Here is a 26976-nt window from a genome sequence, read left to right as displayed (position 1 = left end):
CACACACACACACACACACACACACACACACAGACACACACACACACACACACAGACACACACAGACACACACACACACACACACACACACACACACACACACACACACACACACACACACTGTTAGGTCATTTCCAGTGATGTGCAGCTGGACTGTGGGCTCTGTTTCTGAATGTGTACCACATTTCTAATTTCTCTAAATTCTGAATGAAGTTCTGAACATGAAATATTTATTGCAACGTTAAAAAATCACAACAAACGCAGCTTTCGACCACATCACTGGGTCTTCCTCAGCGGATCATTTATTTCTTTTCATGATCAAATCATTTGTGTCACAAAACAGTTTAAACTCAAGCTCCAGTTGCAGCTTTTGTCTCTGAAGCTTTCAAGAGTAAAATAAATGAATTAGAATAAAATATGAAAAAAGAGCAGGTGTGAGCACATGACAAGACAAAATAAAAATATATATTCAATATAATTTATAATATAACATGCAATATATAATTTTATTCTGTATCTCTAATGGCTTTTCCAGAGCTTTCAACCACAACTTTCAACAAATGTTTAAATGAAGCTTTGACTAAAGTTGATTTATCGTCTACAGTCTTAGTGTCCATTAGAAGTTTTCAGCTGCATGTCAGGGTGTTCATCAGAGTTGACTCCTGACAAAATACGGTGATAATGTAAAAATAAAGATCATAGTTTTGGTTTTTTTTAAAAATAATTTGACTTACTGGACCTTTCAAACACATCCCGAGGTCTTCATCACTGCCATCATGTGACAACATAAAGTGATAAAATAATAAACAATGAAACAGAAAATCAACCACCATGTTGGAAAAATGTAAACAACCTTACAAGTGGAGACCCTGAGAGAGAGAGAGAGATAGATAGACAGATAGATAGATAACAGGAAATCTTTATCTTTCCTAAACAAATCAGTGTGAGGAGCTGTGGGTGAGACTGAGCTCCTGTCACCATCATCTCTGTGTCCTGCAGCGCCCCCTGCTGGACAGACCCTGACAATACACCACGTCCTGACTGACTATACTATGAAACAGTGCTTCACAATGTACTTTTCAGGTTAAACTTGTCAGGACCTGAGAGATAAATGCATGCCAAACCCCATTGAAAAAAAATCAGATTTAAGACATCTTTGCTATTTGAAGGTATTTTGGTCCCAGAGAGTTTTGATTAGCGTCTAATGACAAGCAAACATGGCAGCACGAGGTTTAAAGGTCTGAAGTTCATGAAAATATTCTCTCTTATCTCCACTCAGTGACGCAATTTGGAATGAAGTTCACCCCAGTTCACCCCACATCCACTCACATGGTGTCAACATGAAGGACCTTAAATTTAAAAGCTTCTTTTTCTGTTTCAGCCTGAAACTGATCTTTATGAAAACTGTGTCCAAAGTGTGTCGGTGTCTGTCACAGGAGTAGGAGACATTTAAACATGAAGCAGAAAAAAAATATGACAGCAAATCTAAAAACATGAAAACATGTCTGAAGATCAGAAAATGAGTGAAATCATTTTACTCATATGAAAAGGTCGACAACAGAAAGAAAAGCAGATTGTTAAACCACAGAAGAAGAAAAAGGAAATAAAAAGCAGTGAGAAGTGAAAGAGAAATAAATGAAGCTTTGGAATAATGAGACAGCAGGAGGACAGGTGCAGTTTAACAGGTTCAATTCACTGACTTTTCCCTTTAAGAAATAAACTGCATTATAAATATAATCATCCTCTTTATCTCTAACTGCTCTGTTCCACTGTCACAGAGACCTTCAGAGGAAACAGCTTCACTGGGAGTTTACCACTAGTGTAAATGTATGGAAACATCTTGTGAGTGAAAGTGTGTGTGAAGGTGTGTATGTGTGTGTTAGTATCAGGATCAGAGAACGACAGTTTTCCTCTGTTCCAGTCCAGATTCACTCTGATCCTCTGGAGCTTTTTCTGCACTGAGAGATCAGTGAATAAATCTGATGGTGACAATGCTGAGTATTCACCTCCAATGAACAATATTCCCCATGATCCAGACCCTATGTTGTCTTCCTTCCTCTTCACAGACTCTGGTAACACACCCAGTTCCCAGCCTGTATTGTCTCCAACCTCAACATCCCAGCTGTGAGTCCCTGAGTTAAAACCCTCAGAGCCCAGGACAGACCAGTAAGAATCAATCCTCTCTGGATTGTCAGGAAGCTGCTGTTTCTCTCCTCGTCTCACACTGGTCAGATCTTCAGACAGGATGAGTCCTGGACCAGCAGTGTTTGGGTCCAGAACCACAGGACTGTAGGAGACCATGTCCTTCATCTTGCTCCAGATGTTGAAGGTCAGGTTGCCCAGGTGTTTGGCCTGGTCTATCAGAGCTCCTGAGCCCAGCTGGGGATCATCCAGCAGGGGGCGCTGCTGGACTCTGTCCACTGCAGCCTTGTAGTTGAGCAGGAATGAGACGTCTTCAGCTCTCAGCTCGTCCTCTGTGGCTCTGACTGTGTCTGAAAGAGCTGCTATCTCTCTGCTCAGAGCCTCCATCTTCTCCTTCATCATCTGACTCTTCTGCTCCTCTTCCTCCCTCAGTGCAGCCATCCTGGCCTCCTCTTCCTCTTCTAGAAACTGGTGAAGCTTCTTAAACTGCTCCTTAATCTGCCTCTCTGTGTGTCGGGCCTGGACCTTAATGTGTTCTGCTGTTTGATCAAACTCCACTTTAACTTGTTTAAAACCCTTTAACTTCTCCTTTAAGGGCTCCAGAGTTTCCTGAAGTTCCTTCTTGTGTTGTCGAGCAGCTTCATCGATGGGTCTGAATCTGTGCTTGGTGTGTTTTTCTGAATCTCTGCAGACGAGACACACTGGCTGCTGATGGTCCAGACAGAAGAGTTTGAGTTTCTCAGAGTGCAGACTGCAGAGAGCCTCTGAAGATCTCTGATCTCTCTCCTGTAAGAAGGACTCACACAGGTTCTTTAACACCAGGTTACAAGGTGGATGTTCTTTTGAAGATCTTCTCTTACAAACTGGACACAGTCGTTGTGGTTTCTCTCTCCACCAGCTCTTCAGACAGTCTTTACAGAAGCTGTGGCTACATGACAGAAGAACAGGATCTGTAAAGACCTGATGACAGACCGGACAGCAGAGATCCTCCTCTGATCTGGAAGCCATTTAGTCTCTGAGTGAAGCTGAAAACACAGCAGACAGAAAGTCCAGTCAGTCATGGCTCCCCTCCCCCCTCTACTAACTTCACTGAAGTTCACTTTGACTCTGAGTCCTGGTTTTGGTCAAACTCACCTTCAGTGTGTGGAGCGTCAGCAGGTTGAAGCAGCAGTGTTGTAGTTTTCCTCTTTTCTCTCCTGTAGCTGGACTCACTCACAGGAAGTTGTTGGTTTGGTCTGAAGGTGAATCTGATCATCTCTTCTTCACTCTGTGTCTCTTTAGTGAACAGGAACAAACTGTTTCCTGGTTTGTCTCAGGTGAGTCAGATGAGAGGTGGAGCTTTGTCAAACCTCTTCTGCTAAATGCTGCTGCTTCACCTGTAACACAGGTTGATTCATTGCTGGAAATATTTGGTGCAGCAGCTCTGTTTTGCTTCTTTTTGCAAAACCCTTTTTTGTAAAGTCAGAAGAAACTAAATATCTCAGATAAATATGGTGCAGTAAAAAGTACAATGACGTGTGCAGCAGAAACATGATTAGTCATGAGAAACAATTAGTCAAGGAAAATACAGATACCTCAAACTTCTACTCAAGTCGAGTACATAAGGAAATTTATGGAGGTACTTTCCACCTTAATTAAATTATTTTTCTTTCAATTGTGTTCTACCAAAATAAAGAGCAGCATCCGACTGTTCAGAAAAGCTCTTTGTGTTGATGTTTGTCTTTATTTTTGTCTGTTTCAGCAGCAGTTCTCTCATAATTCAGTGTTTTTTGAATGGAGTTCAGTGTCAGCTTCAGTACCTACAGATTGTATCAGGCTCCAGAGGCTGTTAGCTACAGAGAGCAGATCTGAAAACAAAGAAATCTGAGGTTTTGACCAGAAAATGTTCAGTTGTGATGAAGTTCTTCAAAATCAGACACTGACATTATTACATCTCTTTATCTTTTTGTTCATGTTGAATAAACAGAACAAACATTTAGGCCTCAGAAACAGAAACCCTCCCTCCAACCACAATAACACAACATTCTGGTTAAACAAACAAACTGAACAAGCAGAACATTAAACATAAATTATAAAGGACAAAATTATCATCATATATTTATTCAAGCAGTAAAATAAAGTCTATACACAAGTAAAACTATTGAAACCACATTCAGTTGAAATCCAGTCCAACAAACTGCTGCTGAAACTCCATCCTCCTGTGGACAACAGCAGCCTCTTGTGGTCAACAGAATATTTAATTATGTTGATGAAAAACAGGAATGAATGTACATTCAGCATTTATGATGAACCGACATGTTTACACTGAAATCAGCTGTTGTTGTTGTGTTGTTGTTGTTGTTGTAGAGGATGTTGAATGAATGAAAACTCTTTGTAGCACCTTCACATATTGAATCAGTGTCACTTATGCTCCAGGTTCATGATGTAATGGACGATGTTGAAGTGTAACCCCAGTGATGCCATCCTGTGTGTATGTGTGTGTGGCCCTATAGGGGCCATCCTAACCTCATGTTGTGTTGGGGGTGGGGTCGTGGGGCAGAGCAGTCAGCAGAGGGGTTTTAAAAGAGAAAGCGGCACATATAAAACACATCTAAAAAGTAAAAGAGCAACATTACAGCTCTATATAATGAACTGTACAATATTCATGTCCAGATAGTTTTTCATGTAAATAAAAAAAAGATGCAAAATGAGCAACTTGACATATGATATGAAATAGCAATAACAAATAAACATTGGTAGGACATAGCCTCTGGTAGATGTAAGGCAACAACCAATAAAGTGTTTATATATATGTTAGAATTAGAAATATTAGAGTGAGGTTTTTCATTAAATGTAGTTGTGCATAGGAGAGAACATCATCAGTGACAACAGCTCAGCTTTAAGGCAACAACCAATAAAGTGTTATTATATATGGGATGGATATATATATCCAGGCTGTATTGTCTCCAACCTCGACATCCCAGCTGTGAGTCCCTGAGTTAAAACCCTCAGAGCCCCGGACACAGCAGTAAGAACCAAACCTCTCTGGATTGTCAGGAAGCTGCTGTTTCTGTCCTCGTCTCACACTGGTCAGATCTTCAGACAGGATGAGTTCTGGATGAGCAGTGTTTGTCTTGGGTGAGTCAGGTCTGCTAAATGCTGCTGCTTCTCCTATAACACAGGTTGATTCATTGCTGGGAATATTTGGTGCAGCAGCTCTGTTTTGCTTCTTTTTGCAAAACTATTAAATTGTAAAATCAGAAACTAAATCTCTCAGATAAATATGATGCAGTAAAAAGTACAATGACATGTGCAGCAGAAACACGATGAGCCATGAGAAATAATTAGTCAAGGAAAATATAAATACCTCAAACTTCTACTCAAGGGCAGTATTTGAGTAAATGTACTTTCCACCTTAATGAAATTATTATTTTGTCTGTCATCAGGTCTTTACAGATCCTGTTGTTCTGTCATGTAGCCACAGCTTCTGTAAAGACTGTCTGAAGAGCTGGTGGAGACAGAAACCACAACGACTGTGTCCAGTTTGTAAGAGAAGATCTTCAAGTGAACGTCCACCTTGTAACCAGGTGATAAAGAACCTGTGTGAGTCCTTCTTACAGGAGAGAGATCAGAGATCTTCAGAGGCTCTCTGCAGTCTGCACTCTGAGAACCTCAAACTCTTCTGTCTGGACCATCAGCAGCCAGTGTGTCTCGTCTGTCTGCATTCAGAGACACACAACAACCACAGATTCAGACCCATCGATGAAGCTGCTCGACAACACAAGAAGGAACTTCAGGAAACTCTGGAGCCCTTAAAGGAGAAGTTAAAGGGTTTTGAACAAGTTAAAGTGGAAGAAGCTCCAGAGGATCAGAGTGAATCTGGACTGGAACAGAGGAAAACTGTCGTTCTCTGATCCTGATACTAACACACACATACACACCTTCACACACACTTTCACTCACAAGATGTTTCCATTCATTTTAAATGGTGATAAACTCCCAGTGAAGATGTTTCCTGTGAAGGTCTCTGTGACAGTGGAACAGAGCAGTTAGAGATAAAGAGGATGATTATATTTATAATGCAGTTTATTTCTTAAAGGGAAAAGTCAGTGAATTGAACCTGTTAAACTGCACCTGTCCTCCTGCTGCCTCATTATTCCAAAGATAGATAGATAGATGACTTTATTCATCCCCAAAGGGAAATTAGGTTGTTTCAGCAGTCCGGTGTATTAGAATACAAAAGTACAATAGACTAGAATACTGAGGTAGACAGAACAGAAATAAAAATACAGAATGGCAAGATATAAATACCATAATAATAATAATAAAAATTACCAATAATAATATACTATGAATATGCATATGTAAATAGAAAGTGCAAAAAGAAGGATACAAATATTGTATGAATATGATATATGATATCAATACAGTTAGTTCATTTCTCTTTCATGATTATTTTTCTTGATGATTTCTTTGGTTCTCACTGGTTCTTGATATTGTCTTGACGTGTCATATTCTGCTTTTGTGTTAACTCCAGAAATACAAATATACACTAGTTCATATAAATATACATTTAATGTGGTGTAGTCGCCTCAGTGTCCACTAGATGGCAGCATTAGAGCACAAATAGAAACCTTTTAAATTTCAACAAAAGACAGTAAAAAAAGCTTTACAATTTAAATTAAACTTAAGTCTGCTAGAGTGGATGAATGCTGCACATTCAATTGTTGTTTTGCTATTAAACTTTGAAATGGAACTATGAAGTTTTTTATTGCACTGCTTCTAATGCAAATGAGAATGACAATGAACTTCAATATTTTCTTAGCAAGTGTTGTTCTTCTGCAAACTTCTTTTGGCCTTGTTAGCACTTTTTAAGACTTCAAATCCTTGGAAATTTAAGTTTTTATGTTATGCACATTTGAGAATATAGTTTTATATTCTTACTTGTGTGTGTGTGTGTGTGTGTGTGTGTGTGTGTGTGATTACACAAAAACAGTGACACATTCCAAATATGTGTAATTTGATTTTATCAAAATACATCAAACAAACATCAATACTTTAGTCTCAGAAAACACCAGCGTCCATCTTTATTGTAGACATTTAACAATTAATTCAACAATTTGAGCCTCAGAGTGGCATCAGATGTGCAGCTTTCCCTCAGAGTTTTATTCTCTATTCTCGCAGCAGTTCAGAACTCCATCAGATGTGTGTAGGGTCCATTGGTGTCGAGTTTCAGCACTTGTCTGTTTCCGTATGTCCCGTGTTTCATCGTCACTTGGCTCCCGGCTGCAGCAGCAGCAGCCGTCAGCTCCTTCTCACACAGAGCAACAAAGGCGCTGTACAGCCGCAGCCCGTCCTCTTTGCTGATGTTGCTGTGGTACTGCATGCCCCTGCCCTTGGCCTTCCCGCCCAGCGTGGCCTGAGGGATGATCAGGAGGCTGCCGGGCAGCTCCAGCACCGACACCATCTTCCCCGAGTCGGACTCACACAGCCGCAGGTTCAACAGAGTGGACACTGGGTGGAAGGAGGACACGATATTTACATTTCAGTTTGAATGGTTTTACAGTGAGGGCAGAGCAGGATGGAGTTCAAATACGTAGGTCAAAGGTTAAAGAGGTCACTGACCCATTTTGGGCAGGATGTCCTCTGTGGCTCCTTTGAAGAAACAGATGTAGATCACCATTCCTCTGTCGATCTGAGGGCGGGAAAATGATGTCAAGTGTCATTGATGGTGTGGACCAATCGGCAGGCGGTGCACCTCCATGTTTAAATCTGTCACCATCACTAACCTTATTTGTTTGTTTTGTGTCAGATGGTATCTGCATCATGTTTTTTATCGATTGATTAAACATCTACCTGATCAACAGACCTTGAACAATTCAAACGATTTTGATAATCAATAAATCAAGATAAAAGCTGCTTTAAGCTGCAGTAAGACATGTTGTCCACTTTGGTTGACACATGATTAATTATAATTTACTGCTATATTTGACAAATGTAAGAATAATATTGTTCCCTAGATGTCACTTGTTATCACTGGACAGATATTCCTGAGGTGCTTGGTATACCTGGTGCTTCCTCAGCCATCTGTTGAGGTTTTCACTTACATTTGGCTGTAACGGGCAGTCTGTGGGGTTTTTAGGGACAGTCCACTGCAACTTAACAATCCAAACACAGGCATTCACAGGAAATTGGCTTTTGAATAGCTGCCCACTGTCGTCAGCAATATGCATTAAAGCGTTAAAGACATCACTTTGGACTTCAGTATTTTTCTAATGGTTCATTTAGAGACGAATCAAGTTACAAATACCACCATCTTAATCAAAAATAGCAACCATCATTAGTTAGGTCAAGTTTCCTTTTGAAACAGACCATTGAATTTTGCGTTCTGTAAAATTCCCGGACTGTTCCTGAATGATGATGCGATTATCTCTCATCTGTTTCCCTTTCACTTTCCTTTAGTTTGGTCTCTGCACTGAACACAGTTACACTGTGTTTAGAGGAACTGGGAAGTAAACCAGTCATCGTTTGTCTAAATCTCATATAATTAAACCGAGATCCGCTCAAACAACCAGTGACACTGAACCAGAATTTCAAACTGTAGATATATTTTTGAAGATATTAAAGTTGTGCCTCTCCTGTAGTTTGTCCTCTAGGCTGCATTAACCTACAACATGATCCCTCCCTGGTCTCTCCCTCCTCTGTCTCCTCTCAACACAATTTCTCTGTTTATTTATTTGTAGATGATTTTTTCAAGACTCAAGTTACAAAGTTCTTCAAACAAGGGAACAAAATAAAATTAAAACCTTTACATATCAAGAGTTAAAGGCATATTCTTTCCTTTGTATAGCTCCCTCATGTCATCTTCACCATCACCTCATCCTTCCACACACTGATGCACACATTAGAGGTTTAGATTCCTCCGACGACACCTGCTCTCACCTGCACGAACCGCGCCTCTGAGAGCTCGTCCGCGGGCTTCACCTGCAGTGAGGCGCGCACACAGCGCTGCAGCACCGCCCGAGCCGCCGGGCCGCCGCCGCCGCCGCCGCCGCCCGCCATCCCGGTGTCAGCTGCGTGCCCTCGGCTGCCCACGGCCTCAACCCGGGTCCGCTTTATAACGGGCTCAGTCTCAAACACACGGCAAAGTCAATGTCTCGTAATCCGACGGAAGAGTTCAATGAGCGGGAGGAAACGTGTGAGACGCTCCTGCAACAGACTTCCGCAATAACAGGAACTGAGCCGCTTCACAGCGCTCGAGGCTGCGCGGTGTTTTCGCATAGATGTAAAATATTAAAAACCCTCAGTCTGCTGTCAACAGTCCGAAACTGAAATAACTGTACATTTTACAATTTTGCTTGTAAAGTAAAAAATTCTGACTTTGCATCTAATTTTCTTAAAGATTAAGAGCTTTTACTTTGTGTCTATAAATTTCACTTTTTAAAAAATCTTGTATTTTATAACTTTACACTTTAAAAGAAGAAAAATTACTTTGAGTCTTATAATTTTGACTTTAGAAATAAGAATTTTGACTTTGTACGTCATAGTTTCCATCTAGAGTTTGACCCTGTATCTTGTAAATCTGACTTTTTGACGCGGCAGGAAAGAAAGCACAGCTCTGTCCATGTGATGATTACTTTGAATGGGAATAAAAGGATGATGGCTCCACTGGTCGTTATAATTGCTTTACTGTCTTTTACTAATTAATTCCCTTAAAAGAAGATTATTTCCGCCCAACATGCGCATGCGTAATTTGCGCAAACTTGATGCGCAGCAACCTGAAGAGCTAAACAGACCAACATGGCGCAGTCCACTTACAGCAGACTGTCTCATCTCCTGAGAATATCCGCGAACAAACCTTCACTTCTACGAGCAGGGGCAGAAATCAAACACGGAGCTGCGTGTTGTCCACAGCTCACACGCTGCCAGGTAAGAGCTCGGCTAAGCTAGCTAGCTAACGGCGTCATGGTCACGTCAAGCTGGACAACAAAACTGAAACAAGACCGGAAGTTTGATTTTTAAATTCAAAAATAAAAGCCACAACTATAAACACAAGTATAAATAAGAGAAAAATTCATATCCAAAATATAATTGACTGTCAACATATTGAATTGTATTTTATGTGATAATATATTGTTGTTAACTTCACGTATCTAATGTGGTATGTTTGTGTTTTCGCTTTTAGGTTCACGTCTTTTAAGGCCGTGAATCTTAATTTGAACCTTACAACCGGAAGTTTATTTGTTATGTTTCGGACTTGACTCCAGTATGAAAACAGACACGAGAAATCATAACCTGCTCAAGGGAGTGAATCAGCCATGAATAAGACATTAGTAATGGCCTCTATCTGCTCTGTAAACTATTAGTAATTGATTTTTAAGCAAATAATAAAGCTGTTCGTTTGTAAACAGTGTCAGTGTTTGTATTTGTCTGCACTAATCTGTCAGTTTGAAACCTTTTTGATCGGCTGCTCAAGAGCCGGATTATCTAACCAAACTCCATTATAAATTCTGCCAATTTAGCTTTGCCTGTCACATCAGTGAAACCACAGCGCTAGCTTCATACACATGTGTGATGGGTGGATGTTTCCTGACATGACTGAGAGTTCAGCTTGAACCTGGTGCACTGAGCAGCATTCGTTCTGATAAAATTAACTATTAACTACAACATTTTATTATTTCACTGTGACATCTGTTCGTCCTGTATGGAAACATTTTTAAAATGGATGAACAGTTATTGCTGCTAAACCACATTATACTTGTAGTTCATATTCCAGTGTCTTTCAGTGTCTTATTCCAAGTTTATCATCTGCTCCTTGGAAGACGCACCCTGGCAGCCACAGTTTTCCTAAGCTTCATGCTGTTATTCAGTGGTTGTTGTTGTGCTGCAGAGGTCAGTGGACAGTAAGGCGTTACAGGAGAGGCAGAAGCAGCAGATGGCCAGAGGTCTTCCTAAACAGAAGCCCATCACGGGGGTCAGACAGGTCATCGTCGTGGCTTCGGGAAAAGGTGGCGTGGGCAAGTCCACCACTGCAGGTACAGCTTCAACCGTCCCCTGGTAAATGGCTTGTGTTTGAATAAACTGATCACTGATCTTCAGATGTTTGCTGACAGCGCAGCACAGAGGCTCAGCGACGTGCGTCTGCAGCCTGGAGCCTTCAGTTTCAGAGAGAGATGTTTAATGTCTGTGTTTCTGTCTCTGCAGTGAATTTGGCTCTGGGATTAATGGCCAACGATCCAGTAAGGACTCTTCTGTCTCATCATACATTTCTTCTCTTTAGTAATTTGTTTTTGATTTTAGTATGAAACACAGCAATACGTGAGAAAAACAGTGACTGTGTGACCTGCTCATGGACCAACTATAGTTTGGTAAAAACAGCAAAGCCACAGTATATGTAAGTCTGAAATACACAAGCTGTGAAACTTTGCCTTTCAAACACAAAGACAGTTCAAAGTGTTTTACATGAGGTGAACAAAAACACAATAAAAAGGAACATCAGTCAATTTAGACAAACTGAACTGGGATAAATACGATAAAATGAAATGAAAAATTCCAGCTTTGCTTTTGTTTTCCTGATAGGACGACTTTCTTCTTCTTTCTCTCTCAGTCTAAGTCAGTCGGGCTGTTGGACGCCGACGTCTACGGTCCGTCGATCCCCAAACTGATGAACCTGAAGGGAAACCCGGAGCTCAGTGACAGTACGACACGTAGTTTATGTGACTTCGTGTGTTGGTCTTTGCTACGGGAACATCGCCTGATGATCAGTCGAGAGGCTGGTAATCGTGCTGCTGATAAATCTGATAAAGATGTAACTGTGTTATCTTCCCTCCAGATAATCTGATGGTCCCACTCACGAACTATGGGATTCCTTGGTGAGTGATTTCATGTTTCTGTCCCCTTCGTTCTTCACTCTTCCTGTTCCTGTTCAGACTAATCTCTCCATTTCATGACCTCTGACCTCCTCTCTTGAACTCCTCTTCTTTCTCTCTCTCTCAGCATGTCGATGGGTTTCCTGGTGGAGGATGTGGCTCCGATCGTGTGGAGGGGGCTGATGGTGATGTCAGCGATAGAGAAGCTGCTCAGACAGGTACAGAACGTTTCCCAGAATCCTTGGTTTCGGTTTCCAGTTCAGGTTCAGCTGAAATGAATTCTGTTCGATTGTCTGATTCTGAGGAGGCTGCATCAGTAGAAACGAGCTGTGTGTGTGTGTGTGTGTGTGTGTGTGTGTGTGTGTGTGTGTGTGTGTGTGTGTGTGTGTGTGTGTGTGTGTGTGTGTGTAGGTGGACTGGGGGTCGTTGGACTATCTGGTAGTGGACATGCCTCCTGGGACAGGAGACGTCCAGCTGTCAATCACCCAGAACATCCCGATAGCAGGTCAGTCACAACACAACAACACACACTTCAGCTGCTACGTTATAGAATCTATGGCTGCTACTATTTTGACCCTCTGAGGCACCCTTACTTGTTGTCAGGCTGCTAGAGACACTTCCTCCAAAGAGTTTACACGGCGGAGCGAGATACTTAAGTCATGTCTATGGGAGTAAAAGGGGGCGGTTCTGGTCTGTATAAAGGGGCGTGTCAGGAGACCATGTCTGAAGATCGAATGAGTTGGAAAATAAAAATATAACTTTCCCAGAGCTCGTGTACGGATAAATAAATGATCAGACATCTTCATAATTACACGTCAGACATGCTAACGTTAGTTAGCATTAGCTTCTAGTTCAGACAGACTGACAGTGATGTGTTGTCAAGCAAGAGGAAACAGTTCTGAAATGCAAAATAATAGAATTTTAATAATGTGATAAAACATGTGATTAATCACAATTAACTATTGAGATTCAGCGATTAATCACGATCAAGAAAAAATTAACTGTTTGTAGGTCCTAATTAATATTAGATATTGTATTAATTCAACAATACACTAAAAAGAAGAAACCAGGTCTAAACCCTCGAACAGCCCCTTTCTTTACTCTCCACGACGTCCCCACTTTGTCTCCCTCACTTTCTAACGATGTCTTCACCCTCCAGGTGTAGAAGTGAGATTGAAGCACACACCCCCCCACACTGGGGATGGGGGAGGAAAACTCATATGTTTGTCTCCCTCGCTTTAATATCTTCAGGTGGATTTTCTTACTAAAGTCTGTCTGAACGTTGGTCTGTGACTGTGCAGCCTCCAACGTCCAGATGAGAGAAGATCTGAGATGACAGAACATTTTGACTTATGCATCTGAGCCTCTCAGGAACCAGCTTAATGAGCAGCAGAAGCAGCCTGGGTTTTATGCCCTGGGGTTTGTCTCTCAGGCTACATACAGGCTGCTGGGTCCTGTCAAGGTCATTTATTCATCTTAGAAATCACTAATCTGTGGTTTTATTTACAGTAAATATCGCCCTAAAATGACACTGGAGCTCAGTGCTAAAGATACAAATACAACTATTTTCTGTTAATCTACCATTATTATTTTACACTGTGCAGAAGTTGCTCAGTGTGAAGTCATGTGATGTTTGTTTTGTGGTGGAGGTGCCGTAATCGTGTCGACGCCGCAGGACATCGCCCTGCTGGACGCTCGCAGAGGAGCCGAGATGTTCAAGAAAGTTCATGTCCCGGTAATCTGTGTGTGTGTGTGTGTGTGTGTGTTAATATAAAGAGTTGTGCTCCTGTGGTTCAAAATCCATTCAATAAGCTACAGTAAAAAGTCAGAAACATAAATAAGCTGTTAGATTGAATTGACTTATCTGCAGTTACAGGAAGATGCGACTGTCCTGTTTTCAGGTTCTCGGTCTGGTGCAGAACATGAGCGTCTTCCAGTGTCCCAACTGTAACCACCAGACTCACATCTTCGGCTCCGACGGGGCCCGACAGCTCGCTGACACTCTGGGAGTCCGGTTATTGGGTAGGAGGACTGAAGATGGAGCTTTACGCTGCGAAACTGCTGATTTCTTACTGTTCTGTGTGGCTGATTTTCAAGCTGTGGGATTTATCGACAGTTTCAAGTACAAAAGATTTAAACTAATATTGTTCTGGACATTTTTGATGAGTTTTATCCTTTAATGTTAAATTTTATGGCTGTCTCCCTCCAGGTGACGTTCCTCTTCACCTGAACATCAGAGAGATGTCGGACAGAGGACGGCCAGTGGTCGTCTCCTCTCCAGACAGCCCCGAGGTCTCTATTCCATTCTATTCTATACCTGATAATTTGATGATCATTATAAACTTGATACTTGACTTGGATAAACTTTATTTATCAAGTACTTTTCAAAATCGAGCTGCAAAGTGCTTCACATGGGGAAGTCATTCTCTCTCTCTCTCCCTCTATTTGTGTGTGTGTGTGTGTGTGTGTGTGTGTGTGTGTGTGTGTGTGTGTGTGTGTGTGTGTGTGTGTGTGTGTGTGTGTGTGTGTGTGTGTGCGGGCGGCCTCTCCAGGCGGAGGCGTACAGGAAGGTGGCGTCTGCTGTGGTCCAGAGACTCGCTGAGGTCAACACTTGACTGACAGGACGTAAACTGTGAACATGCATGAAGAGGCTCCGTGACGTGTGCACACAGACACTTAGAAAAACAAACACACATGTATGTATGTGAACACACATGTAAACACAACATACACAGAAACGCACAAACCTGTCGTGACGCACAACAAGTTAAATCTGTAGCTACAACAGTCCAGTTTTAACTGTTTATTACAGAATTACTGAAGAAATCAGATTCATTTAGTTCTGTGATGATATTTAATAAACTACACTGAACTCAGTTCTGTCTGTTATTTCTAAATATTAAACTTTAGAAATATTTAAATTAACTGTATATCGACCTCAAAGTTACAATGGAGGCAAAATAAATGACCATGAAAAAAGAAGCAGTGAAGATGACAGAGAAACGTCACACACTGTACCTGTGTGTGTGTGTGTGTGTGTGTGTGTGTGTGTTAATATAAATCAGAGACTGGGAGACTGGTGATTTTTTTTTATTCTGTTTGACAAAAAACATAAAAACAACTGTTTCTTAGCTCATTTCATTTTGTAAATGAACCTAATTTTGTTATTTTTACATTGGTACCAAATGAGTCACAACATAGAGATGGAGGTTTACAGCTGATTTGCTTTAATATGAGCAGCTTCCCGGCTGCAGGCAGAGGGAGCTGGTTCCTCACTGTGAGAACAGTCACTTCTCAACACACTGCAGTAAATACCTGGAGGTTTCTTTTTGTAAATGTTGTAAATCACACACACACTTTTGTTGTGTTGTCACTGCTCTTGTGGTTTTGTGCAGTGGTTGAAATTACATTTACTGAAGTACTGTACTTAAATACAACTTAGAGGTACTTCACTAAACTGAGTATTTACAGTTTATGCTACTTCAGACTTCTACTCCACAACACTGACAGTATCTGACAGCCGTAGTTATTTCCCACATGAATGTTACATAACAAAACCTATAAACTTATATATTTTATTGATAAAGATTAAATCAGTGGCTCTCAACATTTCTGACGAGGGATGTGTCGTGAAAGAAATGTGTGAGCTGTTAACAGATCCACATTTCCCCTCTGAACCTCTCACATGGTTTCATTTAACCTCATTTAACCCGTCGGACCCTTTGGCCTCGGTGCAGCTACTTTAGGAGGAATTTCTCACAACCCTGAAAAATTCAACATTGTTTGAAATCTCTGCGTCTCCTGATTCTATCTCATATCACCACAGCAGCTGTTGACACAGACTTGGTTCAGACTTGTGGCTCCAAAGTGTTTTCCTTCCAAAACGTCCCGCCACAGACCTCATGTTCCCTCTGAGGCTAAAAAAATAGGTGAGGCAAAAAAAAGATATTTCTCTTCCATGTTTGTGCCTCTAACTCTGGTTTTATTTTCAAAGGAAACTGACAGTGTTGAAGACACTGAGTGAAGGTTACAAGAGTAAAACCCACAGTGTTTCACAAAATAAGATTTGAGACGAGTCAATAAAATGAATGGAAATGACACCACAATAATACAATATCTGGCATCGCATTTATCATGGGACTCATTTCATATAAAGTAGTTACAAGAAGCTCCACCTCCACCACAGGTGCAGAAACATCAGAGCCAGTCTGAGGTGTGAGTCTCTAAACCTGGACATGGACACTGGGTCTGAACAGTGAAGCCGATGCTGAAGAGCCTTAAAGCTGCGTTTTATCTACTGACCATCAGGGGGCGACTCCACTGGCTGTAAACAGAGTCTGATTGTATTGAAGTCTCTGTGAAAATGTCTCCACTTCTCTCTGATTTATTCCCTCAGTAAACGTTTCCCGATGAGTTTCTGTCTCAGTCTCAGTTTCGAGTCTTCTTCAACACAACATGATGTTCAGTTTTAAATTATGATCCATTTAGAGGAAAATAGACCATAAAGCAGGGGATGCATTAGGGCGGGGCTACTGTGTGATTGACAGACTGAACCTGACAATCAGGATAGAGGACTCCACCCCTCACTCCTCCTCAGCTCCACCTTCTCCTCCAAATATGGTTTCTTCTGGTTTCAAAAAACCAAGATGGCGACGATAGCGAGTTCACAAACCAGTGGGTGGCGTCACAGTGGGTTACCAGACCAAGTGCATATTTACTTAGGGTAGAAGCCACCAGGGGGCCCCTAAGAGACCAAAAGAGAGCTTGAATTTTTTTTTCTTTAATCACACAATCATTCAGAAATGCAATATTATGCTAACGGGCTAGCTAGCTTATAGCCTACTCGTGGTTTCATCACTTCCTGCCGCCTCTGTCAGAGCAACACAACTACAACTAATAAACTGCTGTAGTGTGAAGCTGTTTCCACTGTTTACTCTTTAACACACAGTTGTTACTCACTTGTTCACTATAGTCTTGTTTCCTTCCATTGTACCTATAATCAATAAGTATTTGATTGATACCTGATTATATGAAATTTCACTGTAAAATAAAGTGTAACAGAAACTTTTAACTGAAGAAGACGATGATGAAGAGGCAGGTTGGAGTAAAATAACAACAGTTTGATATCATCGAGGAGCCAGAGCAATTTAATCTTTGAACAATAACAGACACTAATCTATTTATTGTTTGTTTTGAGTTGGATGGAGTCACGTGACTGTTTGCAGGAGGAGGAGGAGTCAGTGATGTCACCAGACGGAGACTTTGGTTCACACACTCTTCGCCAGAAACTGTTGACCACAGCTGTGAAACGTCTCACTGTGTGGGCGCAGAACAACACCCGTATCCTGGGAGCACGCACACACACACACACACACACACGCACACACACAGAGGGAGGGTTTCTCTGGAAAGGTGACAGGAATGAGCAGACAATAACTCGCCTCATCTGGGAAAATCTTTCTTTCAGTCTTTTGTGTGTTTTTAAGTTTGTGTGTGTGTGTGTGTGTGTGTGTGTGTGAGAGAGTCGGCCCACACTGATTCCTGGCTGGAGGTGTGACTGGCAGTCTGCCTTGAGGAGGGAGGGCCAAGGAGACACACACACACACATTAATGCACAACCATTACACACACACACACACACACACACACACACACACACACACACACATGCAAAATAAAAGTAAAATAGTGAAGTAAAATGTGAGATTGCAAGTGTAAAACATGCATGATTATCTGTACACACACACACACACACACACACACACACACACACACACACACACACAAAGATGAGAGAAATTTTCCCCGGTGGCTCAAAGTCCACTTGCACTTGGAATTTTTGGTTTCACAAAACAATCACACGATTTCTTGTAAATTTTCCACCAGAATAGGTCGTAAAGCTGCAGACTCAGGATTTATTTTACAGCAGTGATACAGAAACTGTGGAGGTGAAAAATCTGCTCGGCAGAGAGGAAAAGCAAAAACCCCCATATGACTGCAAAGGAGCTGCAGGAGCGTCGGGCTGACACAGGAGTGGTGGTGCAGCAGACAGACAGACAGAGTGGAAGAGTCATCAGAAGGAAACCGAACCTGCAACCTGATGACAAAAGTCAGTGTCTGGAGTCTGCAGAGCAACATCTGGATAAGCCTCAGTCTTTAGGAAACAAGTGCTGCAGACAGAAGGAGGAAAAAGCAGCGTTTGATGAAAACAACTCCTTGCCAGCTGTTTGGTGGGGGGGGGGGGGGGGTTCTGGAGATTCTGGAGGCAGACGTCCTGCAGACCCCTGAATCCACCATGAGCCTCTTCAACAAACAGGAGCTGGAGCTTTGAGAACGGGCCCCTGATCTGAGCAGCACTGAGGATTGAGGGTAGATCGTGAACATGACAACCTAAAAATCTGCAGGAGAGGCTGAAGATTTGAAACATGAACGAATAATTGAAACAACTGTTAGAATAGAATAATTGCTGCTGCTATGTTTGTTGTTCAGACATAAATCTCACACTGACAAGCTGTGGGAACAAAACACACACATACACACAACATGATGTTGTGTACCGATCAGTCAACAGCCTAATTCTACCTCCCTCCCTCCATCTCTCCCTCCATCTCTCCCTCCATCTGCAGAGAATTGACATCAAACTCGTTTAACCTTGTATCAAGAAGTCAATTCTATTTCTGCTCAGGAAATGAAGCCGACAGATGAGGAGAGGAGGAGGAGGAGGAGCAGGAAAAGCTCTTCTTCCTCTCCTTACTGCAAAACTTGCATCCACAGTGTGGACAGATAGATAGATAGATAGATAGATAGATAGATAGATAGATAGATAGATAGACAGATAGATAGATAGATAGATAGATAGATGGTTTAATTTTTCACGTTCTTCCTGCATATGAGTCATCACCATTGAGAGCAGTAAGATGAATAATGAAACAGACAGAAATATATTATTGATTCAGGTTATGTCGAGAAACTTGTTTAAACCTCTTACCTCATGGAAACCGATTCTCCAGAAGCTCAAACAGGAAGCTGAGAGATTAAAGAAACATTTACAAGATTCTGCTGATTTACAGTAAAATAATGATAATTACATCACAAGAAACACGTCACTTTTACTCGTATTAAAGGAGCAACTTATGCATTTTTCTGCTGCTACATAGCTAGCGTTAGCATTAACAGCTGTTCACTTACCAGTCTGTGAATTCAGCATCAAACTTCATTCCTTTACTCTAACATCTGTATCCAGAGGTGGAAAACAACACTCATGTTAATTCTTGTCTCTATCACGTTTTTCTTCGACTGAAGTTAGCATGCTAACCAGCTAGCCTCGGCCCATCTCATCACTTTCCGAGAGTGTAGTGACAATATACACTGCCAGCATCCAAAACTTATATTTTATTCACGTATCCACCAATATGAACTATTCAAATGAGAAATTATTGTTAAATATTACATATGATAAGATGAATTTATTTTTACTTTACTTTGACGTCACTTTAAAGGTGCTACATGTCAGTTTTTGCTAACGAGACACAGCCAACATTAGCTTTAAGAGACGATACAGTTTAGAAGAAACGTTGCGAGCTCTGAATCAAGCCTCATTCATGTTCATCTCATCGTTCTGCAAACCGCCTGCGAATGCATCTCCCTGATGATGTCACTCGGAAACCCGTCCATAGCAACACGACATCGCAAGCCAACCTGCAGGCTGTTTCACTTTTCATGCACTGTTGCATATTTGCAGAAGCAGAAGGCATCGAGCAGAGAAGCGGGATGTTTACAACCGCGTCAAGACAGTGTTTTTATTTTTCTCATGTCTCGTCCAGGTTTTAGAGACAATGACAAACAGCAGATTCTGATGTCAGGAATGAAACTGGGGGGAAAACTGAACCAGGGCAATTTTTTTTTCTCACTTTTATCCAAGTTTGCCTCAAGTGAGTTCATGGCATCAAACTAGTAAAACGAAATAATGAGAAACAGACGTCATGGATGCAGACGACGGTAAAAATAAAACTACAAATACATCAGATCACAGCTTCTGTTCAGCTGCAGTTGAATCACGTCTGTCGCTCATCCAGCAGCATTTCTCATTTCCATTTTCTTCTTTCCCCGTCTTCCTTCTCCTCGTGTGTGTGTGCGTGTGTGTGTGTGTGTGTGTGTGTGTGTGTGTGTGTGTGTGTGTGCTGGGTTTGGTTTGGTTTGGTTGCTTTTGTGCCTAGTGTTCAGTCTGTGCTGCACATTTGCATAATGCAGAATACACATTAAATACACACTAGTAAGTGTGTGTGTGTGTGTGTGTGTGTGTGTGTGTATCTGCATGTGCCTGTGTAATGAGCATGTTTATGTGTGACTGTTTGAATGCATGTGTGTGTTATTCAGAGTGTGTGTGTGCTACATCTACACACATCTTTACGAATACATGTGTGTGTTTGTGTAAGTGCACTTTCGGTGTGTAAAGATGCTTGTTTGAGACAGTTTTGTGTGTGTGTGTATGTGTGTGTGTAGTTGTGTGTTTGTGTTTCAGTCAGCACTGAAATGAAATATAACTCCTCATTGTTATGAAAACCACATCCTGCATTCCCAAATTAGAGAAGAAGAAGAAGAAGAAAATGAGTGGGAGAGATGACTTTTACAAACATAGAAACAAACGTACCCCCCCCCCCCCTTTCTTCTTCTTCTGCTCTGTGTTTGGCAGCGCAGGTAAAGACTCGGGTTTATAAACAATAACAGAAAAGAAGATGAGGGCCTCTGTGTTGAGACGGTAAACATGATGAAAATATGGAGCCGGTGTTTCTGTCAGAACCACAGGTTTCTGCTGAGACGTTTGGAAGCCTGGGAATTTCAGTTTCTCTAAAATTAGAGAGAAAAATGTTTAATTTGAGCAGAAGGAGTCGGCGCTGAAACGACACAATAAATGACACAAAAAGCTGAGATGTCTGTCAAACAAGAGCAAAGGCTTTGAAGCTTTAAACGCACAAACTTCTGCTACCGGGGGTCCTCGATCAAAACCTCGACAAAAGACAGATGCTGTGTTTCAGTTCACATACTTGCACTTGTTAGTTTGAGTGCATGAGTGACTGATAAGTACGGCAACATGCAGCGCACTGGAAGTACCTGATGGTTCAGTCAAAACGGTCAAGAAGTTGAGTGTAAGATGATGGACACGTCCAACCCTCAACGGTCGCCATCTTGGCTACGTGGCGGAAGAGGAGGGACGCCAGTATTTTTTCAAACTTGTGAAAACCGCGACCAAAGAAGGACATGTGAACGCAGCGAGAGTTTGTTTACATCGTGAAGTAGCGTGGGATCATGGGAGCTGTTGTCCTCACCACCAGTTCGTCAGCTTCTCCCAGTTTGGATTCCTCTAGTGTCAGTTGTCAGGAGCCAAATCATCCACTGAGCTCGTCTCCAAAATAACGAACCAGGTGATGAAAAGAGGTGAAAACACTGAATGAAACAGTTTCATGACCTTGGCTTGTGTGATAAGTTAAGGCTGAAAATATATTCAAAAATATAGAATATAGATTAAAGATGGATTTTTTTTTGTCAACAATTTTTTATTGAATCATGAAAAGAAATAACAATGAAAAAAACACACACATATATATATATGCCTCTGAAATGAATAAACATAAAGTTCATTCATGACATATTGTACCCATCTATACACATAACTACTGGGCAGATGAAAACTATTTGCCGGCATGGATACTATATACTTTTGCATCTTCCTAATTCATAAACATTCCTATGTGCATAAACACCCAAGTGCACATGCTTGTACATACACAAGCTCAACTACATGCCAACAATTAAAAAGGACAAATTTCTGACATTTTAATAATAATTTTTATTACATATTATACTTGAACACCTTTGTAATATAACAATATGTTTGAAAATCATCAGCAAAGAAGTGAAATTAGTTATTAGTTAATTGACCTTCAAGGAACCGCAGCTTGAGCTGCCTCAGCAGGTTCATTTATATTTTGCAGAGCCGGAGGACTCACCTGGTGTGACTGGAGATGAGCATCTGATTAAGTGAGATGTTAAACAGGTGTAAACAGCTGATCAGACTGCAGCGAGGCCACAGACACTCAGTCCCACCTGCCATCAAATGTCTCCATCTCCTGTCAGTATTATTCCAACTCAGGACACTGAGACCTCTGAGCCAAAAAAACATTTGAACAATCTATCAGGCACTGACTCTAAATAGTAGAAAAATGACAAACAACAGCAGCAACTGAGGATTTTTATGTCGTGGATTAATCCAGAATGATTTTATTTTCTACATTAGTCAGTACCACTAAAACCAGCAGGTGCTGCTTTTGCCCAAAATGACCTGTCACCTCGAGGCATGTGGATGAACCACCAACCCTGTAATTAGCCAACCCTCTCTGCCCACATTTGCAGTTTCCCTTCTAGACAACTGCAATTAGATGTCTTATCTCGCTAATGGAGAGCCATATGTAGATGAGAGCAAATGGATGTTTGAAAATGGAAATGAAAAATGTAAATGGAGCTGACTGACACCAGAAAACTGTTGATGCTTTAGATTCCTGAAAACAACACCCACCACCCACCACGCTCATCTGGAGCTGCTGGAAATATTTGGACGAACATCAGATCATCGACACTGGGCCGACTGTCCACAGGAAGGCACGCACACTGAGCTACCGAGTCCAAACAGCAATTAAAAAGTGCATCTCCAGCAGCTGCTTAATGAGCGCTGGGGAGGTTTCCCAAAACAGCAGTTGAGCTGTGTTGCCAAAAAAAGTCCGACTTGGTCAAAGATTAAAGAGTTTGAACTGGTGCTGATGTTTCTCTTGAACGGGTCCCTGCACCAGGAGCAGGGCTGCTGCCTTGTTGGGGGAGAACGTGGCCTTTGGTGCGTTTAGGACGGACTTTTCCTTTATTTGGTTCATAATGAAGAAGGTCGTTCACACTCATCTTATTACAGTAAGTCTCTCCCACACACACACGCACGCACGCATGCACGCACGCACGCACACACACACACACACACACACACACACACACGCACACACACACACACGCACATACACACACGCACACACACACATGCACACACACACACACATGCACACACACGCACACACACACACACATGCACACACACACTCTTGGTTGACCTTGCGATCACTGATCTCCCCTGCAACCCCGAGCGTTGCCCCGCTGCCATGACGATGCAGCTGTACCGCTTGTGGCCGGATAAACAGCAGCAGCTGGTTCCAATTGTGCTGTGTCACTGTGTGTGTGTGTGTGTGTGTGTGTGTGTGTGTGTGTGTGTGTCCTCTCATTAAAGCAGCACCCCCACACTCCACCAGTCATCTGTCTTTTTCTTTGGGGAGAATGAGGTGAAACCTCCTCCTCCTCCTCCTCCTCCTCCTCCTCCTCCTCTTGCTCTTCCTCTCTCCTAATATTTTCATCTCACCCTCTTCTCTTCTCCTCTTTCCTTCTCTCCCTTCTCTTTCCTTCCTCCGCTGCCTCCCTCCTCCTCTTTCACCTCCCTCCTGGCAGAGGCCTCTCCTCTCGTCTCCTCTCCTGTAATTGTCTACAACCACATCTGCCCACACCGGACACAAAGTCGTCCTGGTCCCAAGGACACAGTGGCTGTGTAATCTGGTCACAGCTACATTATTATTATTATTATTAATAACAACAACTATAATAACAATAAAAATATATCTACATTCTAAATAAATTTAAAAATAATTTTATAAAATAAAAAATAAAATAAAATAAAATTATATATATATATATATATATGAGAATGGGGGTGACGTGGTGTTTATTAAGGACTTTGGGTGATGTACTGATGCATCTACTGCAGCAGTCGAGTCGGGATGTGATGAAAACATGGACGAGAGGAGCACCTCTGCTGCTAACGTCACATCTTCTGGTCCTGAGACGCTCCAACAGAGGAGGGCGCAACACAGCTAGTCGGCTGCGATAGCTTAGCTTAGCTACGATAGCCAGCTCTCTCAGAGGTCAAAGGTGAAAATGAGCATGTCAGAGTTCAGGTTTCATCACAAAGTTTTGCTCTTTGAAATAATAGTAAGACAGGGCCTGAAGCCTTCCTCTTTCCTTTCCTTTCCTTTCACTAACTGTCTGATTAATAAACGTAATTGCTAAAGTTTCAGGTTGATTGACTGAACTTTCAGGGGAAATCGGACATGTGAGCCCCACCCCCGTTTATTTCCCATGATGCCCTGTGCTCCACTGGTTTGAAACAGAACAAAGATGGAGTATAACACCCTGTTCACTTCTCCTGTCAAAAGATGGTGCCTCCCTTTGTCTTGTTAAAGGTCTGTGTGTGTGTGTGTGTGTGTGTGTGTGTGTGTGTGTGTTGTGAGAGTGTGTATTCATGTGCCAGTCGATGCATGGATTTCATTGTGTGGTTTGTGTGTGTGTGTTGGAGGGTTAATAAGCTCTGTGGTTCACCTGAGTCTCCCGAGCCTCAGGACAGACGACCAGACGTGTGTGTGTGTGTGTGTGTGTGTGTGTGTGTGTGTGTGTGAATAATTTATAGCTGTAGAAAAACCACAGTTCCATTCCTTTCTCTTCATAATCGCAGTTTCTCAACATGATTGTGATAATAGCTGTGTTTAATGAGTCAGTACAGAGTTATGCACTGGAACTATTTGTTGGCAAGTGTAGCGAGTTCCCGCAGTCGTGATGTGCCGGTCGTCAAGGAAACCACAAACTGAGGTGTTTGCATTTCCGTGTGTGTACAGAATAAAAAACAAGATACAATATGGTAGTTAGCGAGCTTTAGAAGTGTTGGTCTGTTCTGAACTTCGGACAGAGCCAGGCTAGCTGTTTCCCCTGCTTCCAGTCTTAATGCTAAGCTAGGCTAACCATGTCCTGGCTCCAACAAGAGCTGTGCACAAGACAGGTTGCTATAGTAGTGGTCATGTCTTGGTTAGGTTTAGGAAAAGATGGTGATTTGGGTTAAAATAAGTTCTTCCCCAACATTAGATGATCTTTGTTGTCATGGTAACAATAATAACAGTGAGCGGTCATGGATAATAGAAACAACATAAACTGCTCCTGTCACATGGGAATCGAACACCGCTCTCCTGGGTCATATTCATCCATCCACCCCAACCTCCTCCTGACGTGGACTTTGTTGCTCTATAAACTACGTCACCGCACTTTTCCCTTTGCTCCTGTCATCATTACTACGACCACTAGATGTCGCCTAGCAACAGAACCTAAAGATGGGTCATAGTAACCTGCTGACAGACGACCTGTGGGCTGGTTTCTTACAGGACAGTCTCTAAGAATTACAGGGAAAATGTAATGTGACCCTGCTCAGATGTGTGCTGTGCAATAAATGATGCTTTATTGTTTTTATTTTCCAACAGTTTTTCATTTTGAACACTGATCGATGAGTTGGAGTTTGGTTTGCAGGAGTGTGAACGTCCCCAGTGCAATGAGCTGCCATCGTTAGCATGAACTCTCATATGAAGCTTCCCTCCCTTTTCTCTGAACAGGACTTTTATGTGAATCAGCTGCTTTTGGTTCATGTTTGGCTCACAGGTGTGGACGTGCATCTGATGAAATATGCAGAGGTTGTAGCTGGTGTGGAGGTGTGTGTGTTTTTTTCTTTTCAAGAAACTGCAGGGAGAAAAATGTTGCTTGGATTTGATCTGGTTCCCCTGAACTGCATTTACACGTGTCACCTCCAGGATTCTGCTACGGGGTGTGCTCGCTCACGTTCCTGGTTTACTGAGATAATGAAGTGACACGGGCTCTTGTTTCTGCTATGACGAGTCAAACTGTTTGTTGTGAGAGTGTTAGCTGTGGTGCTGTGGCTTGGCTGGTCAAAGCGCCTGTCTTGTAAACAGGAGATCCTGGGTTCAACTCCCAGCAGCACCTTTCTGTTTCACCTCTTGTTTGCAGGTTTGATTTATCAAAACACAATTAAAGGATATTAAGATTAAAGTGCTGAATTAATTTTTTGAACTTGTTTGGGAAACTTTGTGTCAGAAGTTAAATATATCGTAGAAAATGATGGAAAAAGGTCTGTTGAAGAGACATGAATATTTTCTTATGTGTAGAATCGAACTGTCTGACTTTAAGCCTTCACATTGAAACTGTCCCTAAACTTCCCACAACATGACACTAAACCTGACTAAATATCTGCTTCTTGTTTTCTCAGGCCAAACAGAAAACTATCACGAACCTCGGCATTGTTGTGGTTTATTTCATGTAGACTGATGGTGCATTCACAGCCTCAGTCACAGATATGAGTCGACTGCAGAAAGTCTTTGTAACCTTCTTTAAACTGGAGTGGAAGTGTTTTGTTTTTCTTGAAGCACCTTCAGAAGGACAGGTCCTGCAGTCGGGTCAGTTCCTCTTCAAAGGTCGGACTAAAACTCTGGTGTTTGCTTTGATATGTGGAGAGTTTGCTTCAAAAAGCCTTTCATCCATCAAAACCTCTCTCAATCACTGGTACTGTGGCTTAGCTGGTTAAAGCGCCTGTCTTGTAAACAGGAGATCCTGGGTTCGAATCCCAGCAGTACCTTAGAGCCCTGAGGGGAAGTGTGAGGAGTCTGCAGCCGGATCTTTGGCGGCCATTCGACCACATGGTGCTGTTACTCTCACTGCTGTAGTGATCGAGGTGGAGCGTTTCAGTGTGTCTCTTATTTATCAATGCAAGTAAGAATATTTCAGTGGCTCCGATGTCTGAAGCTCATTCTCAGATCTGGTGTCATCAGCGCAGGTGATGTCATAGTTGTACAGAAACACATTAGAGAGAGTTGTGCTGCCTCACACCACCACCAGCTATAGGTCGTAACAAGCTGCTTTTTCACGGGGGGGCAGTCCTGTACGGTCTCTCACAGTTTTCTGGACCGAACCTGAGTTTTGTTCTGAACACAACAAATATTTTGACCTAGAAACCGTCCAACGTGGTGAAGAAGTCGTTCAGTGTTCTGAGGGTTTAACTGAGTGTAAACCA

The 26976-nt window shown here is 42.0% G+C and overlaps 3 protein-coding genes and 2 non-coding genes across 6 annotated transcripts; 3 read left to right on the top strand and 2 right to left on the bottom strand.

The window, feature by feature from the left end:
* Positions 1 to 606: 606 nt before the first annotated feature.
* Positions 607 to 3433, bottom strand: LOC139633415 (nuclear factor 7, brain-like). Its single transcript, XM_071499086.1, has 2 exons — positions 3277 to 3433; positions 607 to 3167 (listed from the first exon to the last, which is right to left on the bottom strand). The coding sequence occupies exon 2, from the start codon at positions 3148 to 3150 to the stop codon at positions 1753 to 1755; it is 1398 nt and encodes a 465-aa protein (XP_071355187.1). The 5' UTR covers positions 3151 to 3167; positions 3277 to 3433; the 3' UTR covers positions 607 to 1752.
* Positions 3434 to 7131: 3698 nt separating this feature from the next.
* On the bottom strand, positions 7132 to 9325 carry dtd2 (D-aminoacyl-tRNA deacylase 2). The gene is made up of 3 exons (XM_071499089.1): positions 9064 to 9325; positions 7747 to 7816; positions 7132 to 7635 (listed from the first exon to the last, which is right to left on the bottom strand). Exons 1-3 carry the CDS (start codon positions 9181 to 9183, stop codon positions 7310 to 7312), a joined length of 516 nt encoding a protein of 171 aa, XP_071355190.1. The 5' UTR covers positions 9184 to 9325; the 3' UTR covers positions 7132 to 7309.
* Positions 9326 to 9854: 529 nt separating this feature from the next.
* Positions 9855 to 14866, top strand: nubpl (nucleotide binding protein-like). Of its 2 annotated transcripts, none has more exons than XR_011693734.1 (11): positions 9855 to 10050; positions 11012 to 11156; positions 11326 to 11360; positions 11729 to 11819; positions 11954 to 11993; positions 12118 to 12208; positions 12402 to 12495; positions 13640 to 13725; positions 13892 to 14112; positions 14200 to 14282; positions 14543 to 14866. XR_011693734.1 is itself a non-coding variant. In XM_071499088.1 (11 exons), exons 1-11 carry the CDS (start codon positions 9922 to 9924, stop codon positions 14603 to 14605), a joined length of 978 nt encoding a protein of 325 aa, XP_071355189.1. In that variant the 5' UTR covers positions 9857 to 9921; the 3' UTR covers positions 14606 to 14866. The 2 variants fall into 2 exon arrangements, 1 of the variants encoding a protein (XP_071355189.1); XM_071499088.1 differs by having other exon boundaries at positions 9857 to 10050; positions 13892 to 14012.
* A 10952-nt stretch (positions 14867 to 25818) lies between these two features.
* On the top strand, positions 25819 to 25892 carry trnat-ugu (transfer RNA threonine (anticodon UGU)). Its single transcript has one exon. It is a non-coding gene; the product is annotated as a tRNA-Thr (tRNA).
* Positions 25893 to 26467: 575 nt separating this feature from the next.
* Positions 26468 to 26541, top strand: trnat-ugu (transfer RNA threonine (anticodon UGU)). Its single transcript has one exon. It is a non-coding gene; the product is annotated as a tRNA-Thr (tRNA).
* Positions 26542 to 26976: the final 435 nt, after the last annotated feature.

Source organism: Trachinotus anak, unplaced genomic scaffold (genome assembly GCF_046630095.1).
Source record: "Trachinotus anak isolate AG129_WGS33_773 ecotype Australia unplaced genomic scaffold, CSIRO_AGI_Tana_v1 ptg000015l, whole genome shotgun sequence".
NCBI classification, from domain to species: domain Eukaryota; kingdom Metazoa; phylum Chordata; class Actinopteri; order Carangiformes; family Carangidae; genus Trachinotus; species Trachinotus anak.
Note: the sequence above shows the minus strand (reverse complement) of the source record. Positions and strands in the feature narration are given on the sequence as shown.